This window comes from Crinia signifera, chromosome 7, assembly GCF_055691185.1.
Source record: "Crinia signifera chromosome 7, ASM5569118v1, whole genome shotgun sequence".
Classification (NCBI taxonomy): Eukaryota; Metazoa; Chordata; class Amphibia; order Anura; family Myobatrachidae; genus Crinia; species Crinia signifera.
Genome location: NC_139223.1, coordinates 142,429,268 through 142,443,706, shown reverse-complemented (window position 1 = coordinate 142,443,706; position 14,439 = coordinate 142,429,268). Strand labels below are relative to the sequence as shown.

The 14,439-nt window shown below is 45.9% G+C and overlaps 1 protein-coding gene across 1 annotated transcript in view; it reads left to right on the top strand.

Annotated features, from left to right (window-relative positions):
- Positions 1-542: 542 nt before the first annotated feature.
- Positions 543-14,439, top strand: part of NOSTRIN (nitric oxide synthase trafficking) — a 64,004-nt gene continuing 50,107 nt past the window's right edge. The window contains exons 1-3 of the mRNA XM_083153895.1: positions 543-798; positions 3,823-3,908; positions 13,878-13,961. Coding sequence (XP_083010021.1) covers positions 748-798; positions 3,823-3,908; positions 13,878-13,961 — 221 coding nt within the window. The 5' untranslated portion in view covers positions 543-747. The remainder of the gene's footprint in view (positions 799-3,822; positions 3,909-13,877; positions 13,962-14,439) is intronic.

The following is a 14,439-nucleotide window of genomic DNA, read 5'->3' as shown; positions in this document are numbered from 1 at the left end:
TCCTTCCACTAAGTAACTTTTAGTCGGTGGCCTTTCTATTTCCCAATTCCTTCATGGAGTTATACAGTACCTTCAAGAAAGAATTAGGCTGCAATCCTTGCATTTTGTGAAGATAAATGTGTATTGATCAAATATAATTAATAGTAACTGTCAAGGTTTCAGGGCCGCAAGAGTTTTTTGCCAGGAGAATGAAAACAGTGCAATGCAGCAGTCTCCCTCTGCCGTTTTCTTTGCAATCATTTGTCCACCTGAAATGTGACTGTACAGATGATTAAAAAGCCACAAACACTGATTAACAAACATTTATTTTTTCTTCTTCTGTTCTTTCCCAACCCCTGATATACAGCCATTCTAAAATGGTTAACAGAAATATATATATATAAGCACTCTGGCCTGTTTGGATTGGCAATACTGCTTTAAGAAAAGCTATTGACTTTATTACCTGAAAGAAGACTAAAGTCCATATACAGTTGGCTTCATTACAATTGGTTTATAATAAGTTACTGTTTACTTTGCAAAGCATACATTCGCTACAGTAGACCTAGGCTCAGCTGCCTGATAGCAAGAGATAAAGGATTACTATCTCAAAACCTTATATGCCAGCTTGTAAAGTGACTATTTGTTTTCTTAAATATTTATTATTGTGACTTCTTACTGATATCACATTTCAGTAATCATGTGACGCATATGTAATACCTCCCAGAATGCACCTCTTCTTCCTTACCACGCCATAGCATTCTGAGAACTATGGATCAAATGCATCTTTTCAAAACTAGAGACCCGCTTGCAGGTTCTACAGTAAGTAAATAAACATATTTTTTAAAATGTAGCTCCCTAATGGAAGAACTTCAAGAGAATTTCAATTAATTTAACAGTGTAATCTCTTTCGTGCTCTGTTCTCATTTAAAAGGGTCAATCTCATGCAATTATCTCACCTTCTTAGCAGTGAATATTGATCATTTAATTATTAGGTTATACTGCACGCATCTCATAAATTACATAAATAGGGATAGGTAACAATTTTCTTTTAAAAGTTAATTACCATGTTTGAATATAGAACTCAGCAGCAGTTATTAAAAGATAGAAGGAAATTGCATATTTAGAATATTTGACAGCATATATTATTTTGTTGTAAATAGTCTAGTCTATTTTAAATCTATTTTTATGTAAAATTGTCGGGTGCAAGGTGTCAATTAATAAAATATGATTCAACTATTAGGAAAATATTCAGAGGTGTAACTCTGGGAGGCAATGTAGTCATCTGCCGCCGGGCTCCTGCTCCCAAGGGGGCACATCTCTTCCCCTGCAAATTTAAATCAGTTCATTGAAAGCCTTAATTTTGCTTCTGTGGCTGACATCCCCTCCTAGTAGGACCATAGACATCACACTCTTGGAAATTTACTAAAGGAAATTTGTAAAAAATAGGTGTATTTGTATTTAGAAATACACTTATTTTTGACATTTACAATCCCAAAAATACGGCAATTCGTATTTGTATTGATAGCACATAAATACGAATACGAATTGCCGTATTTTCGGGATAGTAAATGTCAAAAATAAGTGTATTTCTAAATACAAATACACCTATTTTTTTTACAAATTTCCTTTAGTAAATTTCCCCCTTTATTTTAAACATAACATACTTACACACATGGATACATATATTTATATGAGGTGCTGTGGCGGTGGGGGGGATTGGGGGCACCAATATTTATCTTGCCTCCGGGCAACTAGGGAAAACTTACACCACTGCAAATATTGTCAATAATTAGCTTGCTGGAGGAATTTCTTGACCTAAATTCTCAGGTGCCCAAAATTATTCCCCCCCCCCCCCCCCCCTCTACCCTACCACCGATTCTACCCCTCCATCTGCTCGGTGTCTCTTTCTTTTTCTTTTTTAGTAACAAACGGTTTACCAGGAGAGTTGGCACCTGAAATGTACTTTATCTTGTTTACATGACTATGTTTTTACATTATTTATTCAAATGCCAATGTGCTGTCAATGGTGCCTTGTTTCATAAATTTGCCCACCCTATGTTTTGACTTCAATTTTAATAAAACTTTAAATGCAAAGAAATAATGCAAATATTTCAGCTTTTGTTAACATGATTAGCTGTACAACCTACAACAAACAAGTAAAAGGCTTTATTTAAAAAGATACATTTGATAGTGGAAATATTATAAATGACTTTAAACCCTCAAAACCAGATATAATGATTCTCTCAATGGCCCTTATTCTGCTCTGTGCGGATTTTTCCGCATGCGGTCGGACCGCCGATGGTTTCCGACTGCGCATGTGCAGAGGTCACTCTGCGCATGTGCAGGCGGTTTCTCCGTACCTATTCTTTAGACGCCGCACAGGGGGCGGAGAGGGGCGTGAGGGGCTACTTTGCCTCATTACCCTATGCATACGCCCCGCGTTTCATGGGCGTTCCCATGCAAACGCAGGGCGTATGCATGGTAATGAAGCCGTGACGCATGTGTAGGGGGCGGGCATCTGACATCGCCGGATGTCAGCTGCCCGCCCCCATACATGATTTCATACGGACAAGTGTCCGTGTGGTCTAGGGTGGCGGGCGCTGGTGGAGCGTGCGGCCCTGCCTTCGATGTTCGGCGACCATCGAATGCAGGGGCTGCTCCCAAGATGGAGGAGGCGTATCCCCGTCCACTTTCATGCGGACCGCCACATATCCGCGTACGGACGGAGGTGGCGATCCGTATGGAAGGCGGGGATTCGCCTGCACGGTCCTGGCCGCATATTCTGATCTGGCCGCACAGATCAGAATAAGGGCCAATGTTATTTCAACTACCGTAAAAGTATTGTTTTTTTACGCATATATTATGTGAATGAATAAATATTCAATGTAAAGAGCTCATACTTCCCTACACTTCCTGAATGTGCAGGAGGCTCCCAGAAATCGGGTAGCACTCCACTCCCCCCCCCCAAAAAAAGTATGTCTTGCAGCCAGTAGCCAACTGCCTGCACCCCATATTCTCAGCAGCAGTGGGTGCAGATGACAAAATCGTAGCATAGCAGCCTAGCCTCCTGCCCCACTGTGCCAGATATCTTGGCATAGTGTAGCGGCAGGGGGGCACATGATACCATAGCTCCATTCCAAAAGACAATTTTATTTTCTCCATCATGCCCCCCTGTGCTGCACCACGCCCCTGCTGCGCCAACTTGGCTGCATCTTTCCAGAGGAGGCAGCCATATTGTCAGCAAGTATGAACTGTTATTTTTTTATAACTTGACATATAAGGAGCTGATTGGCTGGTGCGTTATCACCAGCCACTTTATCACGTAACCAGGCTTAGTGGGTATATAATCCTCCGCTGCTATCTCTGATGGGGAAAATAGGGGCAGGTGCCAATTCAATGTTGTCTCTACCAACAGCATTGAAGAGGCTTCACAGCAGAACAAGCCCAACTTTAAAACTCTGAAAACGGCCGTGGATCGACGCGATCACGGCTGTATCGCGACAATCCACAGCCGTTTATGCGGACATCCCCTTTTCGCTGACCGGCAGATGGGACATTGATGGGACATTGAATCCTGTCTGCTGATGTGCTGTCAAGCAAAATGCAGGATGCAAAATTCAGGATTACGGTTGTCGGGACGAACTGACAGTCATCCGGGATTGCATACCCTCCTATGTACATCTGACTCTCTGTTACAATTTTAAAGTTTTTGCTTCTATTTTGTCTTGCAATTGAGCAATTGAGTGGTGCTTTACAATATTACTGACAAAATATGATTTCATATTTGTTTTAACGTGTTAGTGTATTATATTATGTGTTAATTAAATGTATTATTTTTGTCAGTATGAAAAAGTATACCTGGACCTCAAGAACATTTCTAAAAATGGAGAACAGTTTTGTAAATCTCTTATGTCTGTTCTGCAACAAAGGTGAGTATAAACGTTTAATTCCATTATATTGCCTTTATCGATTTGAGCAAAAGCTTCTTTTTAAAATAAATGTAAAACATGATCTATACATGAAGTGACAGGTGTATTCTCTTTGATGTGTAAACAATGTAGTTTAAAGTGTAACTGACATTCTGTATTCACAGTGTAGTTGTTTTTAATCTACAGTAACATGGCTCATTGCCATGATTTTCATGCTCATGGCCAGGGGTTTCTCACTCAATGTCAGGGGAGTGGAGGTTACACACTTGTAGCCCAGGGGGGTTACATACTCGTTGCCAGGGGGAGGTTATAAGCTCAATGCTAGGACAAGTTACATGCTTGCTGCTAGAAAAGTTATTCGCTCATTGCTAGGGTAAGTTACATGCTTGTTGCCAGGGGGCTTAAATGGTTGTTGCTACGTGTGTGTGGGTGTGTGTGTGTGTAGGGGCGGGGGGTTAAATGCTCATTGCTAGGGAAAGTTACATGTTTGGTTGTTAAGGGGGATGAAATGCTCGATGCTAAGGGGAAGTTACATGCTCGTTGCCAGGGGGTTACATGGTTGTTGCTACATGTGTGTGTGTGTGTGTGTGTGTGGGGGGGGGGGGGGGGTAAATGCTCATTGCTAGGGGAAGTTACATGTTTGGTTGCTAAAGGGGATTAAATGCTTGATGCTAAGGGGAAGTTACATGCTCATTGCCAGGGGGGTTACATGCTCATTGCTAAAGGAGATAACATGCTTGTTGCTAATGGGAGGTTATATGCTCTTTGCGAGGGGTCACAGGGGCACCACGCTTCAGTGATCCCGGTATGCGCACTTCCAGGTAGCACTGGGCTCACTTCACTCCACTCCCATGACCTCTAGTGCCTGTCTCATTTAAGGTTGCTGCCATTTTTGCTGTGGTGCAGGGTCTCCGTCTAGAGACTGCTTCATGCTGGTGGGGCAATTCCAAAAAGAGGAGACTGTCTCTTGAATATATGGACAGTTGGGAGGTACAGTATGTGATGTTATTGAGGAGCTCCCAAACCCACTCACTGAGAAGAAGATAGCAGTGGGGGAGAAGTTCTGAGGGCAGCTTAGCATATCCGGGAGTGCTGAGCATGCCCCAAAATTGAAGAAAATGGACAGTGTTGTGAGACCACTCCGCTTATAACATACAGTGGCATTAAGTCCTAGTTTTCTAGCCTGTAACTTGATCAGTCTGTTAATTTATGTAATGCCACTGGCTAAAAAAAATCCATTAAAATCAATGATGAAAGGGCACTTCTAGCAGTGCTTAATTGACAGGGGCTGCTGTGATCGGACAGCAGATCCAGCTGCTGTCCAATCACAGCAGCCCTTGTCAATTATGCTTTTGAAGTGCCGATTTATTCCCTCCCCTATCATCTGTAACCGCCTCGCCTTTCCCCATCCCCTGTGTCCCGACTCCCCCTGCTCCCGGTTCACCAGTCCCTGCTCCCTGTGTCCCGTATCCCAAACTTTCCCCCATCACCTGTGTCCTGGCTCCCCCATCTTCCTGAGTCCCAGCTCCTCCAGTCATATTCTTCCCTGTGCTACAGTCCCCCGTCCAGACATGTGCACCTAGTCCGGCTCCCCTTTTCCCCGGCACCCCATCTCCGGTGTCGGGGGCATGTGGGAGGGTATTTGTTATTGGCAGGTGGTGTGGTAACGGCGGTAGGTCGACAGAAGGGGGGGTGTCCTTGGTGAGTGGCAATGCCTCTCTGGACACTGCCACCACCGCACATCACTGATATATATATATATATATATAAAATTGTTTATAGAAAACCATTAAACTCCTCACCCTACAAATATAAAGTGCTCTATGCAGCATTCTGCAGCTGCTCAGCAATAGACTAATGCTGTAGCAGGTGTTTATATAGAACACTGCTATAAATATATAATGATGCATGGCTTCATAGGCTTTGTGAAAAGTGTTATGTTGCTTTGTTGAAAATTGTTTGCAAGGAATAAAAAGTAAATGACCATTTTCTTCTCCAACAGCCAAGGCAGTTAGCATGCTGAATCTGCAGAATATACACAAAACTAGATGTACTGTATGCTTTATGGTTATTGGTTATATTATCCATATCTACAGCTACCTCAACTAGTTGTGTCTAACGGCCAAATGTATCAAGCTTCAAAAAGAGGTAAAATGAAGAGTGATAAACAGCCGGCCAATCCGCTCCTAACTGCTATGTTACAGGCTGGGTTTGAAAAATGACAGGTAGGAGATGATTGGCTGGTTGTTTATCACTCTCCACTTTATCACCTTTTGAACCTTGATACATTTGGCACTAGGACTGACAATCATTAGCACAACAATAATAAGTCTGCCCATGGGATGTGTTCAGCATCCGGTGTGTGGAGATGCCAGCGTTCACAAATACCGACTCTGGCATCCAAATTTCCAGGATGCCTAAAGTATGCAGGTTAGGGTTAGGAGGGGGAAGGGGTGGTGGTGGGTGTTAGGTTTAGGCACTAGGGGAGCTGGCTATGCACCAGGGGAGTTGAGAAGGTTTGGCTTGCGTGGAGGGAGGGTTAGGCACTTAGAAGGGAGAAATAGGCTGTGGGGTGGTGGGGTTATGTTTAGGTGGTGAGCAGCACCAAATCAAATGTAGGTGGAGCTAGCACCAAAACACCTCTGTGGAAGTAGTTGGTTTCAATGCTCAACCCCTAGATTGTTAAGCTGCTGTTACAAACCACAAACCTTAACATTTCATATAATATCTCACTCTCCTCACTGATCCCAAAACCACAACTTGAAATGAATACAACCCCAGATAACATCCACTCCTGTCCCTTTAACAGATGTCACACTGGATATAGATATGGGTGCCCGCCGTTGATGAGTATCTGTAGCATTAGGTACTCTGTGAACTGGAAAATGTAAAGGGGCCCAGTGCCTCCATCTGCCCGGCATGTCAAAGTTATGTATTGTTTTGTTTTTATTTTTGAAACGTGTAGCGCTACGTGCGTCCACGGCCGGCGGGGGGTATGCGGCCGGGCAGCGGGGGTATGCGGCTGGCAGGGTGGCTGTCGGACAGATATTATATGGATGTAGAGGCAGCAGCAGCAGCGCTCTGTACCTCTGCATCTGTTTCCGTCCGGCGTCCGTTGACTGGCAGCTGGTCTTCTTCAGTAGCCACAGCAACAGGCAGCCAATCGCAAGGCTGCCTGTTGCTGCTCTAAAGGTGCCCATACACGCACCAATCCCGGAGTGCGTTCTGGGCTAAAATAGCATTGCATCGCATTGTATGCCTTGTGCATGCGTTGCAATGCGATGCGATGAAAAGCAAGTACAAAAAGTATGTACTGCGGGAGCAAGCACCTCAAAGCACAGATCGCACCGCCGGGATCGGTGCGTGTATGGCCTCCTTCAGTCTCTGAGTCAGACAGCAAGTGATTTCCTGTCTGCTCTGACTGAGTGCACGGGAGGACTTGAGGAGGAGCAACAGGAAAAGCAGCAATAGCAGATGCAGACTGAGGTAAGTTACTTTAATTGGAGGGGGGGGGCACTGCTGACACACCTCAAATTATTAGGGTGCTGGGGGCACAGAAACATTTTAAAATACAATGGGGGACTCATACATTTAAAAAAATATGACAGGGAACAGGAGGGCAGAAAAAGAAATGAAGAATATATTGGTGCACCAACCCTTCACCCCCCACCAGCCTAATTTTAACCATACACCCCCTCCCCTGCAGCACAGCTCTAACTATACACTCCCCACCTCTGAAGTCTAACCTTCATTATACATCCCCCCACAGCCCAATGATTCACCAACCACCTGCATCCTAAACCAACCCATCCCCCCTCCACAGTGTAAACCTTACCGTACACTCCCCTCCGCAGCCCAACCATACACCCCCCTGCAGCCTATAACATACCCTCCAACAGTACCGAATTTGCCGGTACGGTACCGTTTTTTTACGGTCTGTACCGGCAAATTAAACAAGTACCGAATGTACCGAATTCAGAGCCGGGCAGCACACAGACAGCAGTGAGCTGTCTGTGCGCTGCCCGGCTGGATCTAGTTTCTGCCCTCTGCTTACCTAGCAGCTTGTAATTATCAAGGGCAGGCTCTTTCTCTTCCCTAGGCTCAGGCTGGAGTCAGTGGATGGCCGCGAGCCAATAGGAGCTTGCGGTCTAGCAGCCGCTCATGATTGGCTGCCTGACCGCGACCTCCTATTGGCTCGCGGCCGCCAAGCGGGAGAATTGAAAATATTCAGTGAGGGACGAGGATGCTGCCGCTGCTTATACTATACAGCCGGGCAGCGCACAGACTGCTCTCTCTGCCCGGCTGTCATTTTATTCAATTGTGTGCGTCTGGCGGCTCCCCCTTGACAACAAGCAATACACCCCCCCCCCCCTTGACAAGAGCATTTTCTCCCCCCCCCTTGACAACGAGCAATCCCCCCCTTGACAAGAGCATTTTCTCCCCCCTTGACAACGAGCAATTCCCCCCCTTGACAACAGCATTTTCTCCCCCCCTTGGCAACGAGCAATTCCCCCACACTTTGCAATTGGCATTATATTCCCCCTTGGCAACATGCTATGCACTCCCTCTTGGCAACAAGCATGAAGCCAAAGCCTCCTTGACATCAAACATGAAGCCCTGGCACCAAGAAAGAACCCTCTGGCAATGAGCATGTAGGTAAGCAGCATTTATGCGTCAAATATGTAATGGGCATTATGGTTTGTTTTATAGTATGTAATGGGCACCACGATGTGTTGTACAATGTGTAATGGGAATTACGGTGTGTGGCCTTATGTGTAATTGGCATTACAGCGTTTACTAAAATGTGTAACGGGCATTACGATGTGTCGTGTAATGCCACGCCCATTTTGTGTGGTGCCCCGCCCCCTTCCATGTGGCCACGCCCCCTTTCTGAATGTGTACCGATTTCTGCCCTTCAAATGTTGGAGGGTATGCTATAACACTAACCACACAGGCACACACCCTGCAGCCTATAACCCTAATCACACATACACACCCCACAGCCTATAACCCTAACCACACACACCCTGCAGCCTATAACCATAACCACACACACCCCGCAGCCTTTAACCCACACACCCCGCAGCCTATAAGCCTAACCATACACACACCTTGCAGCCTATAACCCTAACCATACACACTCACACCCCACAGCCTATAACCCTAACCATACACACACACCTTGCATCCTATAACCCTAACCATACACACACCTTGCAGCCTATAACCCTAACCATACACACAAACACACCCCGCAGCCTATAAACCTAACCATACACACACACACCCCACAGCCTATAAACCTAACCATATGCACACACCTTGCAGTCTATAACCCTAACCACACCCATGCATACACCCACAGCCTATAACTCTAACCATACACACATGCACCCTGCAGCCTATAACCCCAATCTCACACACACACCCAGGGCCGCCGAGAGGGGAGGGGGGCGGGTACAATTTACCTGGGCCCGGGCCTGTCAGGGGGGCCCGGGACCAGACGCACACACACACTCACAGGTATTTTTAATTTACTGTGGCAGCAGGTGCGGGTCAGCCGTGTAGCGGTGGCGGCGGCCGGGCGCCGGGTATAAGGAGGTGTAGGAGAGCGGGTCAGTGAGCTGTCACTGTGTGTGCAGTGACAGCTGCAGCAGTCTTCCACCGCTGCGGAGCTCAGCACAGACACTCTCGTGAGATGTCATCATCTCGCGAGTCTGTGTGTCTGCAGCAGAATGGGGCTGGGACCGGATGCTGCAGCCTGGCTGGCCAAGGTGCAGTGGAGGAGGTCAGAGTCAGGAGGCTGGCCGCTGAACACGCTGTTTGAGCTGAGTAAAAAGTCTGCTCTTTAAGTAAATGTTTCTGCCCTGCCTGGCTTAATACATATACAGATATTATAATGGGCGGTTTGGGGGTGTGTGCACCTGGGCATGTGCCCCCCCCCCCCCTCTTTTGATTATTACTTTTATTTTATTTTTTAGTACTTTTTTTTTTGGGGGGGGGGGGGCTGTCCTGGACACTGTAAATAACATAAGGGCTCTGCTGGGCTGGGCTGGCTGTCAGCCAGCCTGTTAGCCCTCCCTTGTTGGTCGGGATCTGTCAGGGTCTGCTCCCCTGCACACATGATCTGTGCAGTGCAGAGGAGCCACTGCGTGGATGTCACCAGTCCGCCTTCATATTATGCCCCACACTGCCACCACCCACCAATGAACAGCACAGCCTGGCATCGGAGTCCAGGAGTCACTGCCAGTAGCACACAGACATATGCCGGTCAGCCCTGACATGACTGAGGCGGCTGCTGCAGCGTGGGCACCCATCGGAGGAGTTTGGATGCTGACTTCCTGGTGGTTCTTCTCCTGGACCTATGGTGAGTTTGAGTAATAAATAGTAGCTTAGGCAGCTCAGCTGCACTTGACAGTGCTACGGTGTGGGGAGAGGGGCATGAGCTGGCATGGTTGGAGGGAGTCCCCTGGGCAACGAGCATGTAATCTCCCCTTAGTCAAGCATGTAAACTCTTCCCATCACCTGGCAACAAGCATGGAACCCCCAAAGGCAACAAGCATGTAATCTTCCTATGGCCAAAAGCATGAAAACTCCTTTGCCAACAAGCACAAAACTCCTGGCATCAAGCTCGTAGCTCCTGGCAACTAGTATGTATGTAAGCGGCACTTATGTGACATAACATGTAACATGTAATAGGCATTACGGTGTGTGACATAATATGTAATGGGCATTATGGCATGTGATATAATAATTAATGGGCATTATGGTGTGGGGTATAATGTGTAATGGGCATTACCGTGTGGCATAATGTGGCCATGCCCCTATGTTCATGTAGTCTCGTATAGTTTCATATGACCATGCCCCATCATGACACATGTCCCACTTTTAGCACTTATGGTACCACTAAGAAAAATTTCTACTTGCGCCACTGGGTACAACATTCCCCTTTGAGGCCACAACCATGTTTTATTAAGCCATACACCCTTTTCTAGAGACCAGCTCACACAACGGCACTCCCCTTTATTAATAGTGGTGTGTGTCCGTCCGTCCGGTCCCCCCCCCCCTGTAATTTTTTCCTGGATCCGCCCCTGGATACTATCTATGATTGATGTATGTGTGTGTATGTGTGTATATATATATATATATATATATATATATATATATATATATATAGCTGTGCGGCTGGCACTCCACTCCAATGGTGTCTCTGGCCCAGTGCCCTCGGTGGTGGTGCAGTGTGATATATATATAAGGAGAAGAACGCCCCCCCCTACATGGGGGCCCCAGGAAGTTGTTGTACCAGGGCCCAAAAATTCTCTTGGCAGCCCTGCACACACCCTGCAGTCTATATCCCTAACCACACACACACACACGCACACTGCAGCCCATCTTTGGCGCACACTGTTCTCATTTTGAAGGGGGGCCCAAAGCATATTTTCGCACCTGGGCCCACAACACCCTAGTTCCTCCTCTGCACAGAGTGATGGGGAGTGAAAGCACAGACTGGCGGGGACAGAAGGCACAGAGTAGCGATGGGAACGGGCACACAGATCGCGGCAGGCCGCAGTGTCACTATCCGCCGGCAGTGGCAGCACTGACAGAGAGCGAGATGTGCCGCAGGCCAGCTCGGTAGGGGGTGAACAGTCTGTTTGGAAACATGCGGACGGGAAGGCGACACAGATGTGTAATGTCCACAGCAGACCCCAGTCAGTGTCTGCCTGACAGTCTACTGATGCACCTTCCACTGCCCACCTCAGCCCCACCACTGTGAACTACAGTCCAGTGCTGCCTCTAGCCCTGTGTGTGCCACTTGTGGCTGCCCACCTGCTCTAGCAGGCCCTAGGCTCTGCTCCTGCCCTCAACAGGAACCCTCTCTGCTGCTCCTTTTGCCCTGGCAACCTCTGGCATCAAGCATGAAGGCCCTGGCATCAAGCATGAAGGCCCTGGCATCAAGCATGAAGACCCTGGCATCAAGCATGAAGGCCCTGGTATCAAACAAGAAACTCCTAGCAATTAACATGTAGTTAAGCTGCACTTATATGGCATAATATGTAATAGCCATTACAGTGTTTGGTATATCTAATGGGCATGACGGTGTTTGGAATAACATGTAATGGGCATCACAGTGTGTGGCATAACGTGTAATGGGAATTATGGCATGTAGTATACCATGTAATGGGTGTGTGACGTATACTAGGCATTACGGTGTAAGTTTTGGTGCGCTCCCTGGTGTCCCTGTTAAAAAAACAAAACAGAATTGTTGGGAATTGGCATAATGTGTAATGGGTATTATGACATGTGGTATGATATGTAATGGGCGTGTGACATGTAAATTGTCCATTTTGTCCCTATTTTTTAAAAATTGTCCAGTCATGGCATAATGTGTAATGGGCATCATGTTGTGTGGCATAATGTGTAATGGGCATCGCGGTGTGTGGTATAACATGTAATGGGCATTGTGGTATGTGGCATAACGTGTAATAGGCATTACAGTGTGTGACGTAACGTGTATGTGTCATTACCTTGTGCAAAATCAAGAATAGATTTGAAGCAAATGTATGAAAAAAACATGATAAGGCAGGTCAAGGGGCCAGGCTGGGGCCGGGGCTGTGGCAGGTCAAGGGGCGGGTCAATGTCTGGGAATCTCTCAACACAAAGGTGGTAACGCTAATTTCGGGGCAGGGGGAGGGTAAGTGTACTATACTAAACCCTGTCAGGGTTCCCCCCATTAACAGCTGTACAGCTCACTCACTCAAGTCTGTACACAAGTTATTCTATGGGGCATCACCAGCTGGCGATGCCCCCCGTTGCGGAACCCGGTGTTTTTTTTTGAGAGTCCCACAATGTGGTAAAAAAAAAACCCGATAACGGGAGTTTTACCGCATTTTTTCCTTTAGAGAATCTCCCCCTGTGACACTTCCATTCTTCCTCTCTGTGGTGCACCCCAACCAACCTGTACAGGCATCCTTGAAATGTATGAGAGACTGAGGCACCAACACTCTGAATCACATATTTCACCACAGCAGATTTATCTTGTGACAGACCTATTGAATAACAACAACCAAGTAGGGACATCCCAATACTCAAGGACCCCTACTCAAAGGTAGAAGTCGCATAAGATTTCCCTTGGGCTGCTGCTTATGCATATGCCGCCGTAGCATACGATACACAGTGTGCGTCCTTTTGCATAAGATATATCGTATGCGTTTCCATACATCTGGGATCTGATACATCTATAGTACAGTACTTGTGATCTCAGGCTCCGATCCGATGCATACAGGACTGTGCATCAGATCGGAGGTAAAATTTGACATTTTTCATCCGATCTATTGGCCCGATGCATCGGAATCGGATGAAAAGGGCCTAAATCGCACTAGATTATGGGCACCTTCACTGTGGGATGATATAGAAAGAAACCATCCACACTCAAACTCAACAACGCTGGACCTTTGTAATGTTGGCCTTACTGTACAGAATGAGATTCATCTCTTTCCCTATATCAGGGTCATTGCCACCCAAGTGAATTTACCAACCAACCTGGCACACACCAGCAAAAAGCCGCATTAATGAGCAGGTCTAACAAAACCATCCCATTGAAGGTAGTGGTCAGGTGCCAACATTATAGAACGTAATGTACTACTGTATTTCACAGATGCTAGAACGCTGCATTCTAATTAAAATGAGATCATGCAGTAGATAACAGGATGCTTTTTGGCAGCATGACACGTAGGGAATGGTAATCCTCTAATAGATGTGTATTAATAAATCATTTCACAGCACGTCAGTAAACTTTGGCCACTGTTTCAATAAATACAAACTGCAATGACATTTTTCTATCAATGTGTAATCCTAAATTATGTGAATTTTACAGTGTATTTAATAACAAATGCATAAATTGTATGTGTTGTTATATTGTCTCATTTTCTTATTTTACTGAATCTGAGTGATGTAAATCTAATCTTGCAGAGCGGACCTAGAGCTAAATTATGCCAAAGGACTTGATAAAGTTTCAAATAAGCTAACGAAGGGCCTGGACAACATGAACAAGAAGTAAGTAAATAAAACCATAGATATATTTACTAAAGCTTCTAAAACTGTAAAGAGGTGATGTTGCCCATAGCAACAAATCAGACTGACATTTTCTAGGATGCAATAGATAAATTATATAAAGAATCTGATTGGTTCAACGTGGGCAACATCTCCTCTTTTCATTTTTAGATGCTTTAGTAAATTTACATAGAAACATGGAATTTGATGGCATTTAAGAACCATTTGGGCCCAGCTAGTCTGTCCCTTTTAACCATATGGATACCTCAAACACTATTTGATCCTTATTTCTTTGTAAGGATATCCGTATGTCTATCCCATGCATGCTTACATTATTCTACTGTCTGAGGGGTAGTTTTATTAAGCTCGGTGAAGTGATAAACTGTCTGGTTTTTATCACCGGCCAATCAGCTCTTACATGTAATTTTTCAAACCAAGCCTGTAGCTTCACAGGTAGGAGCTGATTGGATGGTGATAAAAA